The sequence below is a fragment of the Mus caroli genome, chromosome 18 (assembly GCF_900094665.2).
Source record: "Mus caroli chromosome 18, CAROLI_EIJ_v1.1, whole genome shotgun sequence".
Lineage (NCBI taxonomy): Eukaryota > Metazoa > Chordata > Mammalia > Rodentia > Muridae > Mus > Mus caroli.
This window is the reverse complement of record NC_034587.1, coordinates 20,781,512-20,803,665: the sequence shown is the minus strand read 5'-3', so window position 1 is coordinate 20,803,665 and position 22,154 is coordinate 20,781,512. Positions and strand designations below refer to the sequence as shown.

At 44.1% G+C, this 22,154-nt stretch overlaps 1 protein-coding gene across 5 annotated transcripts in view; it reads right to left on the bottom strand.

Moving 5' to 3' along the window:
* Window positions 1-22,154, bottom strand: part of Mapre2 (microtubule associated protein RP/EB family member 2) — a 135,678-nt gene that overhangs the window by 89,365 nt on the left and 24,159 nt on the right. The window contains exon 1 of one of the 5 annotated variants that reach the window (XM_021150600.1): window positions 1,666-1,911. The exons of 3 other annotated variants lie outside the window; for them this stretch is intronic. In XM_021150600.1, coding sequence (XP_021006259.1) covers window positions 1,666-1,784 — 119 coding nt within the window. In that variant the 5' untranslated portion in view covers window positions 1,785-1,911. Of the gene's footprint in view, window positions 1-1,665; window positions 1,912-22,154 lie in introns of those variants that run through there. One more of the 5 variants, XM_021150605.2, reaches the window with a different exon arrangement.

The window sequence follows — 22,154 nt, the reverse complement described above, 5'->3', positions numbered from 1 at the left end:
TGAGTTGGTTCACATGAGTAATAAAATCCAACTAGGCAACTTCCTCTGGCCCACGTGGTACAGTGTGTACTCCATCCTAGGGGCAGCAGCAGCTACTGACAGAGCAGGGACTGAGTCATTTAGGAAACGAGGGCTTCAAATGTGTCGCCTCTAAGAATGGTTTGTGAAAGTGTGGTAGCACAGCAACCTGTTTTGTTCATTTCTAAATTCTCTTTTTAGGTTTTGAGGTGGTGTTCCCAGTGGAGAAAGGTAAGGAGGAGACAGAATTTCAAACTGCAAGATCCCCAAGAGGGAGAGTCTCAGAAGTTGAGGATGAACCGTGGCTTACATTAGGAGAAAAACAATCTGTAATCTTTAAGGATGCTGTGCAGGCTCTATTTATTGGAACCATAAGACGTGAGCCTTGGTGACCTAATGGGTACAGCCAAAATTAATTTTAAGTATTTATATAACTGCCAGAGATGACAGGGCAAAGGGTTGCTTTTAACACTCCCCTCCCTTTTTGAGTCAACAAATGGAGTCTCTACTTAAAGGAAAGGAAATGGGGCACTTTGGGTTCGACTTTATGATATGCATATAGAATTTGAACACAGAATCATTCTACCCATAATATAATTTGGAAATTCAGATGGAAGGCTTATTTTTTTATAAAGAGTTATTTCCTGTTTCTCACTGGCTGAGAGGATGCATCTTACAGGTATGTGTGCTCTACTTTAAAGCAAAGCATTGTTGATGGCTATGAAGGTTACGTTTAAAAATAACCACCTTAGTACAAAAGAACTTCAGAGGAAAAAGCTATCTGTCTCCCTGTAAGTCTGGCCTTGAGCTGCCTAAGACCCAGTTCGGCATCACATTGTTACCCTTATCAAACAATGCAAACAATTTTAATGAGCTTATCTATGGGAACATATTGCCAGATATGTTAATGCAAAATAGATGCCAACAGCACAGGCAACTCATTAATCAAACGCTCACAATACAATACAATGCATTCCCATCCTTAAACCAGACCTCAGCAAAACATCAGGCATCACCTTCTACTGTAAATAAGAAAGAAGGGCTCCCCCACCCATGCAGAGGCCATAAAACTCTTCAGAAAATTCGTAGAGGCGCTGGTTTTTGTTTTCTGTTTTCTCCTAGATCCGAAACAGTCCAGTCTCTTTCTAATCAGCCTAGACTTCTATGGAGAGAATTTTGGTGAATGTCTGACACTGTGACCTCTGCTGTCAATCCTTGCACCAATCAGCGCTCAGAATTCTTACAAAGCTCCATCAATCTGGTGGTTTAACATCACACACTGCAGCTTCATCTAGAGGATTCCATCTTTTCCTGCATGCTCCCCAGGTTAAGCGCAAGCGCGCTCCTCACCATCCTCCCTTTCTCCCCATTCTCCCGTTTGTTTGCTCCTTTAGGTCCCGCCACCTAATGGTTCCTTTAAATGCTAAAAGGGAAAGAGGAGAGGAAGTGCAGAGCTTGTGTCCTTTCGGGGATGCGGGAAGATGGCATGCAGTAAAGAGATGGAGGGAGACCCCTTGCAGGCAGCAAACCTATCCACACGCTAAAGCCTCCATGCTCACGCCACCAACACGAGATCCTGCAACCAAGCAATCCCGGCCTCCGCGTTACGTAACGGGACAGACCGTCCGCAGCCTCCCGTGCCAGTACCTGTAGGACCGCTCCCCGCGCACTGTGTGCTTCCGGAAAGGAATGATAGTCCCGTTATCCTGGATGATGTCGTTGTTGTTCTCGCCATTTGGGGACAACGTTTGGGTCGGCCCGGGCATTGGCGCTCTCCCGACAGAGGGAACACACGCGGAGGCTGACTGGGGCGGAGGGTTGTGTCTCCCCGCTGCTTGCTGCTCACCCTGCAGCCGCGCTCTGCTCCAGCTCTGTGCCCGGCCCCGCCCTCCAAAGGCCACGCCCTCGAAAGCCACGCCCTCCCACGTCAGGGCGCCCGCAGCAGCGGCTGTGGCTGGTCACGTGGCCACCTGTCACCATAGCAACCCGCTAACCCGTCAGCTTGCCTAGGTTCACGCAGAGCGGCGGCGCAGCAATAGCGCCCCGGGCTGCAGGCTGCAGAGCAAGGGGCTGGCCGGCATCTGGCATGGACCCGCCCTGCGCCCGAATTCGAATGGCTCTTCCTCTAGCTGCTTCCTCTTGGACCAGGCTGTCCCTGCAGCTGTACACACAAAAGGACCCATACCCAGGCCTGGGGAAGCTCCAAGGCCCCGGACAGGAAACGTGGTCAGGTTGCAAGACAAACCCACAAAGACCTGGTCGCTAGCTTCTAGAAAAGGTGGGGGACTAAAGGGGTTAAGTTTTCCCGCGTCCTCCACGCTCCAAAGCGGCTGCCTCCTGCTTAAAAGGAGCAGAAAAATGAAACCCATGAGGAAGCTGCATCTTCTAAGACCATACTGTGAGGAGGCCCGTTGCAAATTAAATGACTCTATGCAAAAGAATTCCCCAAGAGGGCTTAAAAAATTATTTATGTAACCACCAGTTTACAGTATTACCATTACAGGAGACCTTTTTTTTTTTTTTTCTTTTTTAAAGCAGGCTCTTGGTGGGTCTAGGCTGGTTTTGAACGTATGATGATCACCTTGCTCAAACTCCCAGGTCCCCGGATTATATTTGCCACAAAGCTCAGCTGTTGTTTAATTCTTTACCCTGCCCTCTGATTCGTATCACTGATTCTGTCCTTTATTACCACGCGAGTTAAACAAATGACAACCTCATTTAACACTGGGAAAGCTCAACACTCAGGCTATTCCAGCAGTGCAATTGTTGTTTTCAAATAATTTGCCTGTAAGTCAGGAACCATTGTCCCCAATTTAAAAACCAGTAAACTAGAGACGATCACACAGGAAATGGTAAAGCCAGGCTTGCAGAAGATGTGTTATTTTTAACCAGTGTGACCACACACTATGATCTCTGATATTATAAACCTAAGTAAGAAGTGGGTATGTTAAGCATATGTCCAAAATATTGTGAAGAGATGGCTGTGTACGGAATTGCAGGTACTACACAAAGCCTGAGGATCCAGTAATAGACTCCAAACAGTCCCTGCATGGGACCAGTATTTTCTCTTCCAGAGAGAAGAGGGTCTAAAGGATTCTCTGCTCATTAGAACATTGGCTTCTCCCATTGGAGAGAGAGGAAGAAACATCGGGGTGTAAAGGTACCACATGAATGACGATAAATGGCCAAAAGTGGTCAGCTATGGCTAGATTCCACCATAGGCCACTATATGGCCTGTCAGCTTCCCCATTTTGTGATACGGATATTAATAACAAAAATTCTGTCATTCCTGAAAATTCAACAGCATGTGTCCCCGCTTATAAGTTATTTCTGTGTCAAGCCTCTGGGACTGGAATCAAGTGTTTCACAGCCCAGATGGTAATGATAATCTCAAGCAAGCCCCTCCCTATTTCCTTCGTATCTCATACTCCATTTTGGCCAGTTATTTTAATAATTTTATTTTTCTGCTTATTCGGTTACTTCCACAGGACAAAAGCTGGTCCCTTCCTCTGAATCCCTCTTACGACGGTTGTGTTTCTCATCTAGTCGGGATCCAGCTCTGACCTGAGGCTTCCTGAGGTCTGGGAGGAGATGCTTATGTCTGAGAAACACACCAAGCTTCATTCACGTCCAGCAACTAGCTCAAGGGGTCTGGTGGTTCTGTTCACACTTCCTTCTGCTATTTCTGATGCTTGACCCACTTGTCTATTTCTCTGACTTGTTTCCTTTCACAACCGCTTTCCCTGCCGGGAAGGCAGTCAGTCAGTCTCAACTTGAAGGATGCTATCCGCAGCTCAGGCGTTCTGTTCTCACTGTACTCTCTCAGCAGGGGTTCTTTGATGGAGCTCACTTTCGCATGATCTCAGATTTAAATATGTTAGACATAATTGGTGCTATGGTGAGGACTAACTTGGTCGAAATTTGAATGTATAGTTCATTAATTTAAATTCCTTTCTATCAGTAGTTTGCGAAGTAAACACTCCTACCCACTCACCCCTGTCTAGTCCCAAGAGGGGACAATGGCCAAAAATTCAGTTGGGAGACTAAAAAGGGAGGGATAATGAGTCCAGCAGGGGAGAGACTCTCAAGCTCTTGTAAATCTTCCTCTATGGCTTCTCTGAACCATGCTACTATAAAGGGACCCAGAGAGCTCCTGAGACAGCCATTACCCTATAAGATGCAGGGGTAACAGGGGCAATAATTTGAAAACATTAAACAGATGTGTTTCATTCCTCTCCCCACAAATCAGGTTACCTGACAGCTGTTCTCCCATTTGGCCTTGGAGGAAAGAGGAAGACAAACTCCACTTAGGGGAAAGGATGATACAGGCTTGGGAAATTGAGTCCCGGGGTTTCCAGCAGGAAAGGTGGAAGGGGACATCTTTTCAAGGCCCACTTGAATATAGGAATGAAGATTAAAACAAACAAAACAAAACAAAAACAATAAAAAACCAACCAACTGGTTTCTGGGTCTGTGTCCTAGAAGAGAGACATCAAATAGGCTGAAGGTACAGCCAAAACTAGGGGACCTTCTTTGTCTCATTTCACATCGAAAAATCTAGGAAAGGGCTACTCTTGAAAGAATGTCTCCCCAATTCTTTCCATCCCAAAGGGAGGTGCAGCATATCCCAGTGAAGACCTCCTTGCTTGCCGATCCAGCTCATCACTCCAGTGAAGAACTCTTTTTTTTTTTTTTTTTTTTTTTTTTTTTTTTTTTTTTTTTTTTTTTTATTTTATTTTGGTTTTTTGAGACAGGGTTTCTCTATATAGCCCGGCTGTCCTGGAATTCACTTTGTAGACCAGGCTGGCCTCGAACTCAGAAATCCGCCTGCCTCTGCCTCCCGAGTGCTGGGATTAAAGGCGTGCGCCACCACGCCCGGCTTTTTTTTTTTTTTTTTTTTTTATTTTTTTTTATTTTGGTTTTTTGAGACAGGGTTTCTCTATATAGCCCGGCTGTCCTGGAATTCACTTTGTAGACCAGGCTGGCCTCGAACTCAGAAATCCGCCTGCCTCTGCCTCCCAAGTGCTGGGATTAAAGGCGTGCGCCACCACGCCCGGCTTTTTTTTTTTTTTTTTTAATTTTATTTTATTTTGGTTTTTTGAGACAGGGTTTCTCTATATAGCCCGGCTGTCCTGGAATTCACTTTGTAGACCAGGCTGGCCTCGAACTCAGAAATCCGCCTGCCTCTGCCTCCCAAGTGCTGGGATTATTATTTTTTTTTTTTCTGGAAAGAACTCTTTAACAAGCTATGGCTCCATCACAGTAGAAACCATTTTCCTAACAAGGTATGCCCCACCACAGCCCCATCATGGTGAAGTCTGATCAGATGCCTGAAGAGAAGAAAGTTCTAGAAGTTTCCATCTGCCCTCAAGGAAACAAGCAGGAGGTTGCGTGGTGGATGCTTCAGGGAGCTGAGTTTAGGGTAGTGGTGATGGCAAGGGTGTTACCACATCAGGTGGAAAGGGACATTAACAATTCACAGGAACTCAAATAGAAATAACTAGCCATGAGAAAAGGAACACGATGTCAGAGGGAGATGTTTGCAGGGGGAAAATGCCGCTAAAGACTGTAGCATAGAGCACCAACTGAAGGCCTGGATGCATTAGACCAGAATGCCTCCGCGTCAGGCCAGAATGCATTGCAAACTCAAAGACTGGCATGGGACCCCGAGCCCCACCTCCCTCACATTCTGGCTTTCTAGAAGTTCTTCTCATCCATCCAGTCCTTGAGACAGCAGGGAAAAGGTAGAAGCTCTTAACATTTGATCATTTGTCCAAGAGATGGAGCTCAAAGGTGCCTTAATTGCAAGATGCTGTAATACTCTTGAGCTGGCAACTTTCTGATTCCTTAGTGCCTAGCTGGCTAAGGGAAGTCACACAGATGAAAGAAAGAAGACAGAGAGAGGGGGCGAGGGGGCGAGGGGGGCGAGGGGGGAGAGGGAGAGAAAAAGAGAAAGAGAGACCTGTGTCATCTGACTACAGATGACAGTTTTACTCTGCACCCAGAGGGTTACCTAAAATTGCATGCAGACCATAGTCCTACAGCTCCAGGTGCTTATAGGGTGGTGTGTGTGTGTGTATGTGTATGTGTATGTATGTATGTGTGTGTGTATGGGGGGGGGCATGAACCATTCCTCTCACCAAGCACTATATTAAAGTTGGGGCTCTGGACTCAGGCAGCTGTGGGTGCTAGGCTTGGCTTGGCCACTCACTGTTATGTAATTTTAATAACTTGTTTCATATCTTTAAGATCTTGATCTCTGATCTATAAAGCAGCTGTAATGATAATGATACTGGGGTTAAACTACATAATGTCCCGAAAACACCTGACATGGAGAAAGGTATAGATCAAGTGCTATTGGAAGTATTAGTGTTCTTATTTTTATTTAACACAATTTCCTTTCTTGTGTCCTAGCAGTTGATAGAATGAGAGAGAGAGAGAGAGAAAGAGAGAGAGAGAGAGAGAGAGAGAGAGAGAGAGAGAGAGAGAGAGAGAGAGAGAACCCTCAGCTCTGACCTCAAGACGTTTTCAAGGCTGAGGGTAATGAACAGGTACAATGTAGTTGCAGTACACGTGCTAAGATCTGTACCAAACTCATAGTTGAATTGGGAAGGAGGGTCTGAGTTCTCTGGGCAGCTGACATCTGTCTAGGATGAGTAGCCATAACCCCATTTGATCACTCCCCTTCTCTTAGGGGAGGGCCCTCCACTGTGGTGTTCACTGCCATGTCTGCAGGCAGAAGGCACTAAATAAATGAAACCATTCATTCATTCAGTAAATGTTTTAGGGGAGGAACGGTTTGTTAGTGGTTGGATATCAGAGTTTCTTGCCCATCAGGTGAGATGCTTATCCAGTAGGAGGTGCTGTCATTGTAAAGAGGGATGGAATCGAGAGGAAGGATGGTGTACAAAGGCTTTTAGAGACAGGAAAGGCTGTACTCTCTGCAGAACATTGCAGACTGTTTTACATGAAAGGTAAGCAGAGTGCACAGTGGCAGGGCCAACATGAAGAGGGGCTTCTGGCCATGCTGAAGAGCTTGGCCGGTATCTGAAGGTGATCTGCAAACAGGAGGTACAGAAAGGGCCATTAAGGATAAACTCGGCATACCACGTTGTGATGAGCATAACATGTGATGCTAAATTGAAGAAGATTGGAACCAGCCCCCTAACTTAAACCAAACAAACCCAAAACAAGCAAGGCTTAAACCAACAGATCAAAGGACTAGAAAAGTGTATCCTCCCCTCGCCAGTCTGAAACCTGCTTGCTCAGGGGTGGAGCTTGCCGCTCAATCGTTCTGCCACACCCACTGCTGGAGCCTGCCGCTTTGCTGTTCCGGAGCCATACACGTGGTACCCTGCTACTGGACCCCAAGATTATTTGGAAGGAATCGCCCCCCTTCCCCTGCTTTATAACTGCGTGCGGAATAGTAAAATTGAGCTTTGATCAGAATGACTGTCTTAGCTACATCTTTGTCTCTCGCCGCCTAGCCCTTCTTCTCGTCCAGGTTTCCAAAATGCCTTTCCAGGCTAGAACCCAGGCTGTGATCTGCTGGCCGGACACAACAGAAAAGAAAGCACACATTTGAAAATTAAAAAAAAATGTAAATCCTTTAGGATTTGGTAGGTAAGCAGATACGGGCCAGATAATGAGTTTGCGTTACGGGTAGGCAGTGAAGGAGACAGAAACACCTCAGATGGATCTACTTGGTGACCAAGTAGATAATAATATAATTTAGCAAGTTTAGGAATACAGATTAAACTGTTCTTTTGAAAGGAAGTTTTTTTTGAAATGTGTTTTAGTCATAGAGAAAAACCTACAGTGGGGCTTCATATGCAACAAATAGTCCTTTAGTATTTGTTGAATATGTGTGGGTCTCAGTCTTATCAGATGTGTTTGATGTGGATGTACATTAATTTGTGGATAAGCAATTGCTGAAGCTGCAGCCCCCACTCTTTCTCACCCAGGCATCGAGATAAGACCCTTAGGAATTCTGTAAAGGTTGAGTGATGAAAAGCAAAATGTGCACAAGGAGTTTGCCTAGGGGTCCAAGTCCAGGAAACAGACTTCCCAGGGAGGGACCTGTCTCCAGGGCCAAATGTCATCTAAGGCTGAATCAGATAAGAACCCAGAGAGAAGTATTTACTCTAGAACTGAGAGAGACACATTTATTCAAGAGCCGAGAGAGAAGAATTTACTCAGTTTGATGAGTTCTCAAGATATTTCTAAGGGGTAGATTTCAGATCAGATCCGTCAATGAAGGCTGAAGGAAAGAAAGACATCTTCCAAGGCGGGGGAAAAGCTGCAATTCTTGCTGGGGACATGAGTTTTCCAACTAAACCAAAATCATAGGAAAGGAAAGGAAAGGAAAGGAAAGGAAAGGAAAGGAAAGGAAAGGAAAGGAAAGGAAAGGAAAGGAAAGGAAAGGTATTATTACATAGAGTTAATAGCTAATGGGGCTCTGTGAGCATTTGCCCTAAATACTCCTTGACATCTTAGACCAATGCAGTAATTGATGACTATGGCTTACATACCACACACAACTGGATTGACAGCCCTTCTCAACTCTAATGGAGTTCGAGTGCACACACACAAAAGAGCAAAAAAAAAAAAAAAAAAAAACCAGCGAACAAGTAAAACTGGAGGTATTTAAATTTTATGTTTGGCAAGCAGGGTTTCTAGGGCATACCCAGAGGACAGAGAGTCAGAGGCGGGATAATAACAGCCAAATGGGGGCAGGGGAACACCATTAGATTTCATCAACCAGACCCATGCAAAGAAGACTGGATACGACACAAGCTAAGAGTTCTCTAGGGGTGTAGGACAGACAGCATCAACAGTTGCATATTGGCAGAAACTCTTCTCTCTCTCCCCCTCTCTTCTCTCTCTGCATTGCCTTATGTGAAAAATAACGAAATGATCACAGCAGAGCCAAAATGTAACAGCAGAGTTGCCTATAGCAACTCATGGACCAGGACTGGGTACGAATCTGATTCCATCCCAGAAGCTTCTCCTCATCTGCAGGCCTTCACAGGTTAAAGTGTGTTTATGGACGATGGTCTTCATCACTGTCAGAGGCATTCACAGTGGTTGTACCCACCGCCTCAGGTGGGGGCTTCTCTGCATCATTATCACCTCTAGATACCGATGGGATTCCACTTAGCAGTCACCTCTGCTGCCTCAGGACGAGCCACTTCTCACGTGCTGTGCTCTATTGTATTTGTGAATGGGAAATGGGAGGTTCTGTTTACTAATGACTTAAAATATGCTACACATCCCACATTACATCAGTGAATAACATGTGCAGTCTGTTGGCCGGTGGTGCGGTCCCTAAAATCACATCAGGGATATAGAAATGGATTTGGATTTGGCTGGTGCTTCCTCTGGGCATGATGAGAATTTTGTGATACAGGCATGCATCTGGGCTTTAGATAATACTGATAAATGTTCTCTCCCAGATTCAGAAAGGTCTCTTCAGAACCAACCTATATGAGTTTGTTCCTCTCGTAACTGGAGTTTTGTTTTGCTTGAGACAGGGTCTCACTATGTAGCTTTAGTTATCCTGGAACTCACTATAAAGACCAGGCTGGCCTCGAACTCACAGATCCACTGCCTCTGCCTCACAAGTGCTGGGGTACTGGCTTTTATTTATTTATTTTTTTGACCAAAACAAAATTCTTACACCTCTCTCTCTCTCTCTCTCTCTCTCTCTCTCTCTCTCTGGCCAAACTCTGGGTCTTTTGGAAGAGCAGCAAGCACTCATACCATCTGAGTAATCTCTCCAGCTCCTAATGCTGACTTTTGAGATCATCTATCTTTGCATATTGTTTATGAGACAAACTGCTAGCATAGTGGATTTGTTCAGAAGGCAGGGTTTGGCAGGTCTCCTAGTATGCTAGCAAAATAACAAGATTTACATGATGCTCAAACATAGACTAGTCAGTCTACCATATACAGTAAGAGTTCAATGTTGAGCTTTATCGAATTTACTTTTCCTTAAATTTGTAAAAGCTTAGGTTTTGCTTTTTGGGATAACTTACGGCACATGGTGTGGATGCAATTTTAAAACACTTACAGAACATTATGATTTTTTGCAGTCATTCAATCAAATCTGCAATGTCAGGTTCCAGTCCATTAAATAAAATGTGTTTTTGAACTATAGCATCTGGTTAAATCTCAGAGTGTTAAACACATTTTCCAGAGAAATACAGAGTAATAAGCATAATGAAAATTTTATTATAACATGAATACAGAAAACGAAGCAACCATGCTTGCAGAAGCCAAGGAAGCCCCACTGTGGTGGCAATGTTTGCCTTAGGGTTCAGCCTCTCTTTGGTGAGTATTTGTTGAGCACTTACTAAGTGCTAGGGCTAGTGTAGGCACTGATGAAACACATTTACAGACAAAAATCCCTTGCCTCACAAACTTACACCTAAGTGTAAGAAGTCGAATTTTGGTGGGGGTAAATAGCGACGATGAACATTAAGTCAGATGGTGGTAAACTGTACAGGAAAAAATAAAGCTGGGGAAGGGGTACAGAAAAGGGATGGCTTAATTTTAAATTGACTGGCCAGTGTGAGCACTGCTATCATGATGACATCTACCCTGCATCTTGGAAGGAAGGGCAATGGGCATAGGCAAGGGCAAAGGCTCTGGGGTGGGATAATGACCCAAGGAACACTAGGAGAATCAGGTGTGTTCACGCAGCAGAGTGTGAGCCTGCAAGTGCGTTGCAGAGAGCAGAGAGATGTTGGAAATGAGGTCAGAAAGAGCACAGAGAGGCAAGCATGTGCAGGGCTTTGAAAACTTATTGTAAAAGCTTTTGGTTTAAAGCCAACATTAGAAACCACTCATATGCAGTAGTGTTAGCAGCGTGGGCACGCATGTGGAATGCTCCCTAATTGTAGTAAGAACAGCACCTAATATTTCATTGCCTTTTATGGGCCAAATGCTATGCTTTACAAGGTGTCAGGATTTTAATCCTCAAAGAAATGTCAAAGAAGGGGGCTATTTTAAGTCCCATTTGTCAAGGAGGTAACTAGCTAGATGACTTTGTGAGATCTACAGCCAGGATGTGGCAGAGCTGGGCATGAATGTGCCTGTCATATGTTAAAGGCATGTCACCTTTCACTGGGGTCTGGTTAACCTGAGAAGAGGAATGAATGCAGAATCCAGGTTGGGGAGGGGCTGGGGAGGAGCAGACAGCAGGTCAGAGGCAGAAGAAGACAGCTTAGTGTCAAAGGAATGTAGGAAGCAAGGAATGTAGAATGAGCCCCAGGCTGAGAGCGGTAGGAGTGAGATCAGAGGCTACACAGGAGATCCATGTTCATAGGAATGAGGCTTTGGGATACACTAAGGGGTTGGGGGAAGACATACTAAGATTGTGGGTTACCAGAAAAAGAGAGAATTTTCTATCCTGATTTATGGTGATTGGTGACTTTATTTCTGTATAAGCCTTAACTAGCAGTGTCCATTTTTTGGATGCCTTCTGGAAGGAGAGGAGACCACAGGCTCTTTTTTGGTATTCGTATTCAAAGCTAGAATCTGTTTTCATTCAACATTTTGTAATTCACTCATCCAGCTCTAGACATGGCTATTTGAATGCTCTCACTGAAATGTGTCTGTGCCTGAATTTATGAAATTCCTTTATTTCCTCCCCCTGCTTTCTTTCCATGCTAAAATAGGAACATACCCTCATAGCGTGACTGGATGGGACATCTTAAAAGGGATAGGAGGCATGCAGGCCTCAGTTTGATAGGGAGAGAAGAGACTCTAAGTACTTTTAACAAATCAATAACCTTCCAGAAGATTCCAGGGCTTTCAAGAGAAGATCTCCTTAGGGGTTCTCAAATGTCAGCCAACCTATTGAGCTTTAGTAGCTGAATCTGATACTGCAAAGCTGAAACCAAGCAAAGAGACTCCTTACCTAACAGCCTCAAAGAAAGCCAGAAGTGGGGGGACAGTTGCTCTATCAAGTAGTAGGTGGTGCTAGACTTTCAGAGTCACTCAGAGCCTAAGCCATGGAACGCAAACAGGAGGGAAGGTCTTTATGAGCCCGGGGGCTGCTCTGTCAAGCCTGGTGTGTACCACTGCAGAGATGTGACTCTGGAATGCCTCCCTACAGTGCATCAAGGGAACAAGAGGCCAGCAGCTGGAAAACGAGTAATGGGAGAGGAATCCCCAATTTCTGATCTCATCCAAATAAAATTTGCAAAAAGAAAATTAAAGCAGCTTATTTCATTATGGAAAAAAAAAGAGAGAATGCAACTGTAAGTTATGAACTAAGACTAAATTTCTACCAGAAATGTTTTAATTAGGATCCATAGTTTGTTTCGTCAGAAATGGCTTTAATTAGAACTTAGAGAACCCAGGACCTTCACATGCTTAATCTGTATTGGCTCAGCATCTACAGAGCATGAATTGTGAGCATGGATGTGAGGAGTCCCGTCACAGAGGGTAGCACACAAATAATACACAGTGGACCACCTACAAGAATCTTCCAATTAATATCTATCTAAAGGAATCAGACCTAGAAATCTGAAGGGATCTCAGTTTTTTAACTTAAAATTTTTGTTTTCTTTTATTCTGTATACCTGAGTGTTTGGCCTGTATGCATTCCTAGGCATCATCTGCATGCGTGGCGCCAGAGCGAGCAAAAGAGGGCATCACATTCACTGGAACTGCAGTTACAGTTGGTTGTAAACTACCCTATGTTGGTACAAACAGTGCCCGTGTCCTTTCGAAGAGCAGCCAGTGCTCTTAACCACTGAGCAATCTCTCGAGCCCAGGATCTCAGTCCTCTTCAGTCTTAACCACTTACAGGGAGAGTCAGTGAATCATCATCAGACAGCTCCACAATCAATTGTCAGGATTAACTCTGCTACTCAGCCGTCTTCTCAGTGCTCTCCAGCCTAAGTTCTAGCCTGTCCAGAGTCCTCCCATCAGCGTTCAAGGACACAACAGAATCAGCACAAATGAGAAATGGAGCTGTGTGCAGAGGCAGTGAATATTATGGCTGCAAGCTTCCTCTGGGAAATGAAGCTCTTCTAATCTGGTGGTTTAGCAGAGATGATAGACCTATGGGCCAAGATGTATAGAGCTATGGTGTGTGTGTATGTGTGTGTGTGTGTGTGTGTGTGTGTGTGTGTGATTTCTTATTAATGACAGCACTGTAGAATTAAAAAAAACAGTATAAATCATATGTCTGTCACATTGCTGATGGAAAGAATAGCAAAGTAGAAAAAAATTCATGGTTGGATTTCAGATTTGCATTTGAATTTAGGTGTTGGTGCTTGCAACTGAGACAACCCTGGGCAAATTATTTAACTTCTCTTAGCCTTAGTATCTCCATTCATAAAATAGGATTTCTAATGAGACAAGCTGATATATAAGCTTAGTTTCCACTTTATCCTCTGTAAGAAAAAAACAAAACCTTTTTTTTTTAACGTCACTTGTCCTTTCAAAAGATTGGATTTATCTCTTATCTCCTTGAATATGGAAGGGCTTTACACAGTTTTGAACAATAGAGTTTGGTAGATATAATTCCAACTATGCTTGCCTACACCAAGACCTGGTGGTAGGTAGCTTTTGCTTTAGTATCTTGGCAGTCATTTGTTCCACAGGAAGCCAGATTACACTCTTGCCTTCTTGCCCTTACTCTGTCCTCTCGACCCTCCCCCTCTCTCTCCATTCCCCTCCTCCCACCTCTCCAAGTGCTCATGGTGGGGCTCTACTTCTCTCCCCGACCCTCTTAGCTCCCCTCCCCATGTCCTGAATAAACTCTATTTCTATACTTTAAAAAAAAAAGCCAGATTAGCTAGTGAAGCTGCTTGTATTCTAATGCTAATTGGGTCCTCCCAAAACTGCCAAAGAGGGTCTGCACATAGCTTCTGGAAGCCTGCCACCAGTTAACTCTGATTGGTAAATAAAGATGCTAAAAGCTGGTAGCTGGGAAGGAGAGACAGAGGCAGGATTTAGGGTTCTCAGGCTTGGGGCTGTGAAGAAAGAGAGAAGAGAGATGGCATGCCTTAGGTGTGCAGGACAGAGCCTAGCTGCCATGTAAAAGGGTCAAGAGAGCGCAGCCCAGAGGGCTTCTCAATTGGAGTTGAGAGCAGCCAAGATGGAACATAGAAGTTAGTAAGTAGTAACTCGGAGTTATCAGTGGGAGGTAGATTCTAACAGCGTGGAGGGTAGGTAGTTGTCTAGTTATTGTGCTGCTTAAGGCATATTAAAATACAAAGGCTGTGGCAGAACATTCCCCTAATGAATAAAGATTTCAAAGGACCAATCACTGGGCGAGGAGTAGGCAGGTCTTCTGAGTCAGGGAGAGGAAGAGGGAGGCAGGAGAAGGAAGACTTCTGTTTGGACAGGAGAGATCTTGGAGGTCGCAATGTTGGTAGGGGAGGCCCCTGGCTCAGGTGGTGAAGCTGCCAGGATCCGCTACAGGAGGATTTATAACTTAGACTCGCTTACAAATTAGGATGCTAGTTGCTGCGCCCAGCGATTGTGCTGCCTGTTCATTCTAAACTAAGATTGTGTGGTGTTTTCCTTCACTCAGCTAGGTTCCAGAGAGAGGTATGGTAGCAGGGCACCGCAGCCAGCCACGGGAATTTGGAAGCGTGGGGTGTGTATGACTGCAATCCACCAATGGGAATTTAGTGAGCTGGGTGGAGAGATTTCAGTACCCTGAGGTGAAGAGTCTGCCAGGCAGTAGCATGGATTTTTTTTTTTTTTAATATTTCCCTCTACAAAGGCTGTGTGTGTGTCTTTCATTTGGAAACATAAACCATGGAGATAGGAAGCAACCTCGTGCCAGGATTTATTAAAATATAATACTACAGCCTAGGATAGATTACATACATAGATTACCATGCCATGAAACTACAAGCTCTGTGCAGAGCCCCTGAGGATGAGACTCCACAAAGAGATGGAGATAAGAAAGGGGGAGAGACTACCCAAAGTGGCAGGGATCCAAAGACATGACTGAAGAAGAACCCTGTCACAAAGTCAAAGCTACATGGACACATGAATTAAGGACAATTGCCTAGCAGTGACCTACCTTAATGTATGATTTACAAACCACGAGAATAACAACATGGTTATTTCAAGTTAGCAAATTTTGTGGTGTTCTCTCATGCAGAACTACCCTGTTGGTTCTCTATGGTAGAACAAGCCAGCTCCATATTAACTGGGTTAAAAGAAAGCCGGGATTTCTTTCGTTGTTGCCTGTAAATTTTGAGGTTGACTGGGCTCAGCTAGGAGGATGTCATGGTCCCTCACACAGCTCCAGCCAATAGATAGCTGACTGCTGAATTCAGCTGGGGTCTCCTCAGACATGTGACTGGTGAGTGACGTCCTTTTGTTAGAAATGTAGCAGGAGCTACAGTTAGAACACCTAGGTTAGGCCTCACTACATGGCATGGACTCCCTCATAGCACAACAATTGAGGTCCAAGGGATAGAGAACAGGCGGGAGGGCATTTTAGAAGTCACAGTACATCATTTCCACAACACCTGATCCAAGCAGCCAGCAAGATCCACTTGGATCTAAGAGGAAGATCCTAGATACCTTCAGTAGGAGGAATATCATTCCTCATACTGTAAGAGAGGCATGGGTTGAGGGAGACTCTGGTGGCCATCTTTGGAAAGAGTCTTCTGATAGACCACATACATTCTGACTTGCCTTCTCTATTTTCATGTCCATAGCACATAGGACTGTTAAAGCAGAAATGACAAAGAAGAAAAGAGATCAAGCACTCGAGGATTAAGTTCCAGAGCTGATGTATAAGCTCAAACCAGACAGGATAACCCGTGGAAGGGAACACTGTCAGCCTCAAAAGTCTAACTTCAAGGATACAATGCTTAAAGTCATTGACATACTGAGACCTAAAAGTTCCCAGCATGACTCACAAGACTCCATGACTGGTCAAAGACTGCTATTCCTGGTGTGTCCCTGAGGAGGAACCTGGCTTCGCCTCTCCTCTCCAGCCACACCTCACAGGTCTGGAATCTAAGATCAGAGAGACACTATTTTCTGCTTACTGTCTAGATGCCAAAACCCTGGGAGGTGGCTGAGCCATCTCAGTGTGGGGATGAGAGGGCCCAGGTTCAGGTGAAGGGCTGCAGACAATGCCGGTTTCTCTGCAGTGCTGCCAAATGCTTTGGTGGTGAGGACAGAAAAGTCAGCAGAAAACAGGCTTCTGCCGGCTGTGTGCATTGTCCAAGGATGAAGCTCACCACAACAGCAAGAGGGAAAGCATGGCTCCACTGGCCTTTCCAGAGGCACCTTGTACAAACATGGGCCGGTGCTACAGGCTCTGTGTTCCTAACCACTGTCTCACCCCCTACTTACTAAGACAGAGGGGAAAGCCCAAGTTAGGTCTGAAGTGCAGGTTTCTACCACAGTTAACAAGAATGCTATTTCCAGACCTCTGAGCTGGACTCACACCCAGTGCTCAGTTTTGATCCCTTGGGCCCTTTCTGATCCCCCCCAACCCGCCCCCTATGTCTTCTGAGTCATTACTGTAGCTGTTCCTTTGTGTCACTTTCCCTCTCCCACACCTCACAGACTACATTGCACCCTCTCCTCCTGCAGCTCTGGAGTTTCTGGAGACTTTCTTCTTTCCTTCTTAATGAAACTCTACATCACCTCTACATCCCTCTTCTTCTTTTTAAGACATCTTCAGTGGTCTCCTATCACTTCAAGATAATTTTTCCAAGTCTTAACTTAGTACTTCTGGCCCTAAGCAACCTACCTTAGAATTTATTCCTGCCCAACTTATGTAGGATAAGAGTGACATTCCACGTGGTAGCCTTTGAATATGAAGCATCAATTAGATCTACTTCTGGGTACCATCAGTATTAGCAAAGCTCTTCTGTTTGAATCTTTCATCAGTGTTTGGGTAGAAATTGTTCTTCATTTCTCTTGTTGGGCCCTGTCTGCTAAGTACTATTTGCAAAGAATTTTGGTTGCTTCATATAGAAGCAAGGGAGATGACAGTAAATGAGTCACATGAATTACAATGATGTACAGTAACAGTACAGCAGCAGTTTCCTTCTGAGAGAAGAGAGAACCGGAACTGTTCGGTTACCAGAGCCTCGTCTTTACAAATGCTTTGATTATAGTCAGATTGCATCATTAAAGGCAGAGTCACTATGTTTTCAGCAGCCTAAAGCAGCTTTAAAATTCACAGAGAACTATTGATTGGGAGATATGAGGACTCAGAACATTGGATTTCCTGCTGATGGCCAGAACACTTAGAGTTTCACAGAGAGTAAGCACTGAGGCTAGATGACAAGTTAAACAAAGAACGAAACAAGTTGCTATGGCTGGTCACTTGGGACAAGCAGAAAAGCAGCCTCACATTCTGCATGCAATGCACTCAACTCTGGGCGAGCCACCACTGCAGAGCAGGCTCCACCCACACTCACTCCACTTGAAAACTGTTCCTGAAGTTTGGACACGGTGCCATGGAGCGCAGCCAACCGACTTCACAGTGGTTATGAAACAGCTGCAGATCCGTGCTTATGTCATGCCCTGTACAAATACTCCACAGAGAACACATTCCAGTTACGAGAAGAAATATAGTTTTGCTAATAATACCAAGGTGAGAAGCTGAGTGTACCTTAAAAAGATGTAAAAGCAATGTCCAATTGTCCCTAAGACACACCATTTTTATTTTCTCCTCCTCCTCCTCTTCCTCCTTCTCTTCCTCTTCCTCCTCCTCTTCTTCCTCCTCTTTTGATATAGGGTTCCTCTGCATAGTCCTAGCTGTTCTGGAACTCTTCCTGCAGACCAGGCTGGCCCCAGACTCACAGAGATCTGCCTCCCGAGTGCTGGGATTAGAGTCATGCCCCACCACCACCCTGTTTTCCTTCCCTTCTTACAAGTGAAGGAGTCATTTGATTCTGTTTTCTAATTCTATCCCACTGTCATTTATAACAAGGAAAATGACCTAACAATGAACCAAGCCCAAGATTCAGCAAGAGCCAGGGATGGAAACACATCTCTGAAATCTCAGGGAGGACAAGGAGGAGGGCTATCACAATTCTAGGCCAGCCTGTGCTCCAGGGAGATAGGTTACTGTTCCAGATTCCAAGGTAAGTCAATGAAAGCCACTTGACTGAGTGATGGATGTTGCCCACCTGAAACACCAATGATTTTTTACTGGAAGATATTTCACTAAAAATGATGCTACATCTGACATGGCAGTACTCCTCTGTAATCCTAGCATTACAAAGAGTTAGGCAGGAGAGATGTGAGTTCAAGACCAGCCTGGGCTGCATAGTGAGACTCTGTATCCAAAACAAATACATTATTTAACATAATCTTTACTATGGCCTCCAGTGGACCCTTTATAGATATGAGTACTATGTTATATAGTAGTGTAATATGTAACTTAAGTAAGACATATTTGGGTTATCACATTTCTGTAACAAACATTTGCCCATGTTACAAATATTAACTAGCAAAGTCATTATTGTTCGTATTTTGATTTTCCAGTTGTCCTAGTAAAATGCTATTGGTAAAGAAGCTGCAAGATATCAGTAAATTAGAAAATAGGTCTATTATCCGTGGCATCTTTTTATCCACAGCTTTGATTCCAGTTTCCTCCTCAGTAAGTCTGAAGATACTATGCACCTTTGTTCTGTTCGCTCCTTAGAAAATTATCCAGTTCAGAGATCTACCTAGCCAACTCTATCAAGTTCTTTCCCAATGGCCCATTGGCCATCCACATTTCCTGAAATGTAGACAAGTAAAACAACTGAAAAGTCTGTGCTCCCCTTCCTTCTGCTCCCTTAGGTAAATAACCTTTCCTTCATGACTTGTAAAAGTAACATGCACACGTTAAAACATGACGGGAAACTTCTCTCATACTACTGCATCTTACCCGGACCCATTTTCAAGAATTCACGGCTTTCAACTCATTCTGTGCTTGATATTCTGTGGTTAAAACTGCCTCTCTAGCCAGATGGTGGTACGTGCCTTTAATCCCGCACTCAGGAGGCAGAGACAGGTAAATCTCTGAGTATGAGGTCAAGCCAGCCTAGTCTACAGAGTTCCAGGATGGTCAGGGTGACACACACACACACACAAACAACCCTGTTTTGGAAACAAACAAACAAACACCCCTAAAACTATCTAAAATTTCATTTACCATCTATTCCTGTTTTCTTAAGCAGAGTATCTATGTTCTATTGAAGTAAATTCAATATGCATTTACCACTTTTTGCCTGTCTTTTCAATGTTATTGGTAGAATTACTACTTTTAATGTTTAATAGTATCAGTATATAGTCATTGAATCTAGTGTTGGACTTTGTACAGACAATTTCATTCAAGCATACCATGTACTGTGGCCATATTTAAGCCCCTCCTTTCTCCTTTTAGTCTCTACTTCTCTTCTCCCACTTGGTGGTTTTCATGTCAAAATAAAATGTTAAAAAGAGGCCAGCCTAGGCTACCTATAGCCAGTCAGTCTCTCTCTCTCCCTCCCTCCCTACCTCTCTCTCTCTCTCTCTCTCTCTCTCTCTCCCTCTCTCTCCTCTCTGTCTCTCTCTCTCTCTGTCTCTCTCTAAGATTTATTTTATTTATATGAATACACTGTGGCTGTTTCCAAACACACCAGAAGAGGGCATCAGATCCCTTTATAGATGGTTGTGAGCCACCATGTGGTTGCTAGGATTTGTACTCAGGACCTCTGGAAGAACAGTCAGTGCTCTTAACCACTGAGCCATCCCTCCAGCCCTTCTCCATTTCTCTTGATCCTGCATTATTTACATGCTTTCCCAACCTCATAAGATGACTTATAATTAGAATGTGATTTTTCCTTGCTCCCTGCTATTTTACAAAGACAGCCTGAACTCACAATCTATCCTCAAAGCTTTTGGTGACCATAATAAAACAACCCGATTCTCTAACAATTAAAAGCATAGTGAAGCAACAGCTAGGCAAATGGGTCCATGCTTCGTGTGAGCCACACCAGTCTTCCTAACCACCGTTTTCCCAACCACCATTTTCTTCTCGCTCCTTTTACGACAATGTAATCCAAAATAATTTTTCTTAATAGGGTTAAAATTTAAAATAATGCTTTAAATCTTGATATCTTAACTATACAATGAAAATATCACCTTTTGAGGTCATTCTTTTAAAGAAATGTCACCAAATCTAGTAAGTTTTAGTTTTTAATGTGAAGACTATGTTGCCCTAAGCATGAACCCAATGTGATTGGATAGTCTCTTTTCTTTCTCCCTCTTTCTTTCTTTCTTTCTTTCTTTCTTTCTTTCTTTCTTTCTTTCTTTCTTTCTTTCTTTTAACAAATCTTTTCTTCTTCTTTCTTAAAGAATTACTTATTTTATGTATTTGAGTACACTGTAGCTGTCATCTGACACACCAAAAAAGGCATCAGACCCCACTGGATGGTTGTGAGCCACCATGTGGTTGCTAGGAATTAAACTCAGGACCTCTGGAAGAGCAATTAGTGCTCTTAACCACTGAGCCATCTCTCCAGCCCCTGGATAGTCTCTTTTCAAGATACTAATAGAAACATTTGTGGTTCCTCACTGGAAGTTATAATGTCATTACAGAAAGTTGTAAACACTCACCTCATATTTTATGCAAACCAAGTTATCATGCCATTAGTCCAAGTATGGAAGGGGATGCTAATAGCCCAGTCTAAACCAAATGCTATATGGGCCTGATATGTATCACTTCCCTGGAGCAAAACTAACAACAATGACACAGGAATTTCATGAGACAATGCTAACAAACACAGTCAGAGTCATAACAGAATAATAAGCCAGCATTCAAATCAGTGTTTAGAATCCAGCTGGCTGACAGCAAGTCCCCATCACCTAGAATCATGTCTTTCCCGGCTTGCTCTCACAAGGCTCTTTTTAACATTTACTGTTTAAGTCCTCTAGAGCAGCTGGACCTTAACCAGACAGTCTGTGAGTCTTTGGAAGTACTGTCTTAATGTAGAGGCACAGCTAATGTCAGAACACAGACAAACAACGTGAATGTGCTCATGTGAAGCTAAGTGATATATGAGGTAAGGGACACTGACAGTCAGTGCCATCTACAGTACATGTAGCCAGGCAACCCGACTCTGAGCCTGTGTACAGACTGCAGAACACAGAAATCATGTGTCAAGTGGACAGTGTCTGGAGAATAATTCGGCTGTGTCATCTGTCACTATGGAGAATCTGAAAGAGTTTCTAAAATCAGAGGTAATATCCAATCAGGAAGTCCATAGTATTATAAAGAGGGAATTTACAGGGGGTGGGGGCAGATAGGTGTGAACCCACTCAGGGGTATTGTATAACTACTTACTCCTAGACGTTTACAATACATAAATGTTAACTGTGAAATAGACTCCATACAGCAACCAATGCTAGGGTGCTTCAATGATGGTTTGTGCTACGATAAACTGTGTTTGAAACGTTAAAACGACACTCGTTGATGTGCACCACAGCTCACAAAACTGCTCGTGATACAACAGAAAACAAACAAGGTCTGACAACAGCTGAGTGAGAACTGGAAGGGAAAGACAAACATACAATGGAGGCTACAAGCAGGAGATGCAGAGGACGGGTGGCTGTGATGTACGACAGAAGCAGACACACAGGAGGGACAGCTCTAGGGCTGTGATGTACGAGAATGCAGATAGAGGGCAGGTACAGGGGTGGAGGACTCTAGAGATGTACAGCAGGGTAGGAAGACATATGGGATGGGTGGCTCAAGAGAGGTCATGCAAAACAATATTAGACGCATGGGGTAGAAGCTCTAGGAAAGTGATTTATGACAGGAGTCCATGGATACAACTGTATGGTGTAGGAGGTCATGCTAACTAGGTAGACTTTCATGGCTATTTTGACAAAAGAGAAACAAATGACCAATTTTAAGATAATGGATGTGTCCTTTAAAAGAACCAAGAAACAAAAACCAAAAAACAACAAAACAAAACAAAAAAAACCTATCATCAACTGGGTGTGGTGGCACACACCTTTATTCCTAGGACTGGGGAGGCAGAGGCAGAGGCAGAGGCAGAGGCAGAGGAGGCAGAGGAGGCAGAGGAGGCAGAGGAGGCAGAGGAGGCAGAGGAGGCAGAGGAGGCAGAGGAGGCAGAGGAGGCAGAGGAGGC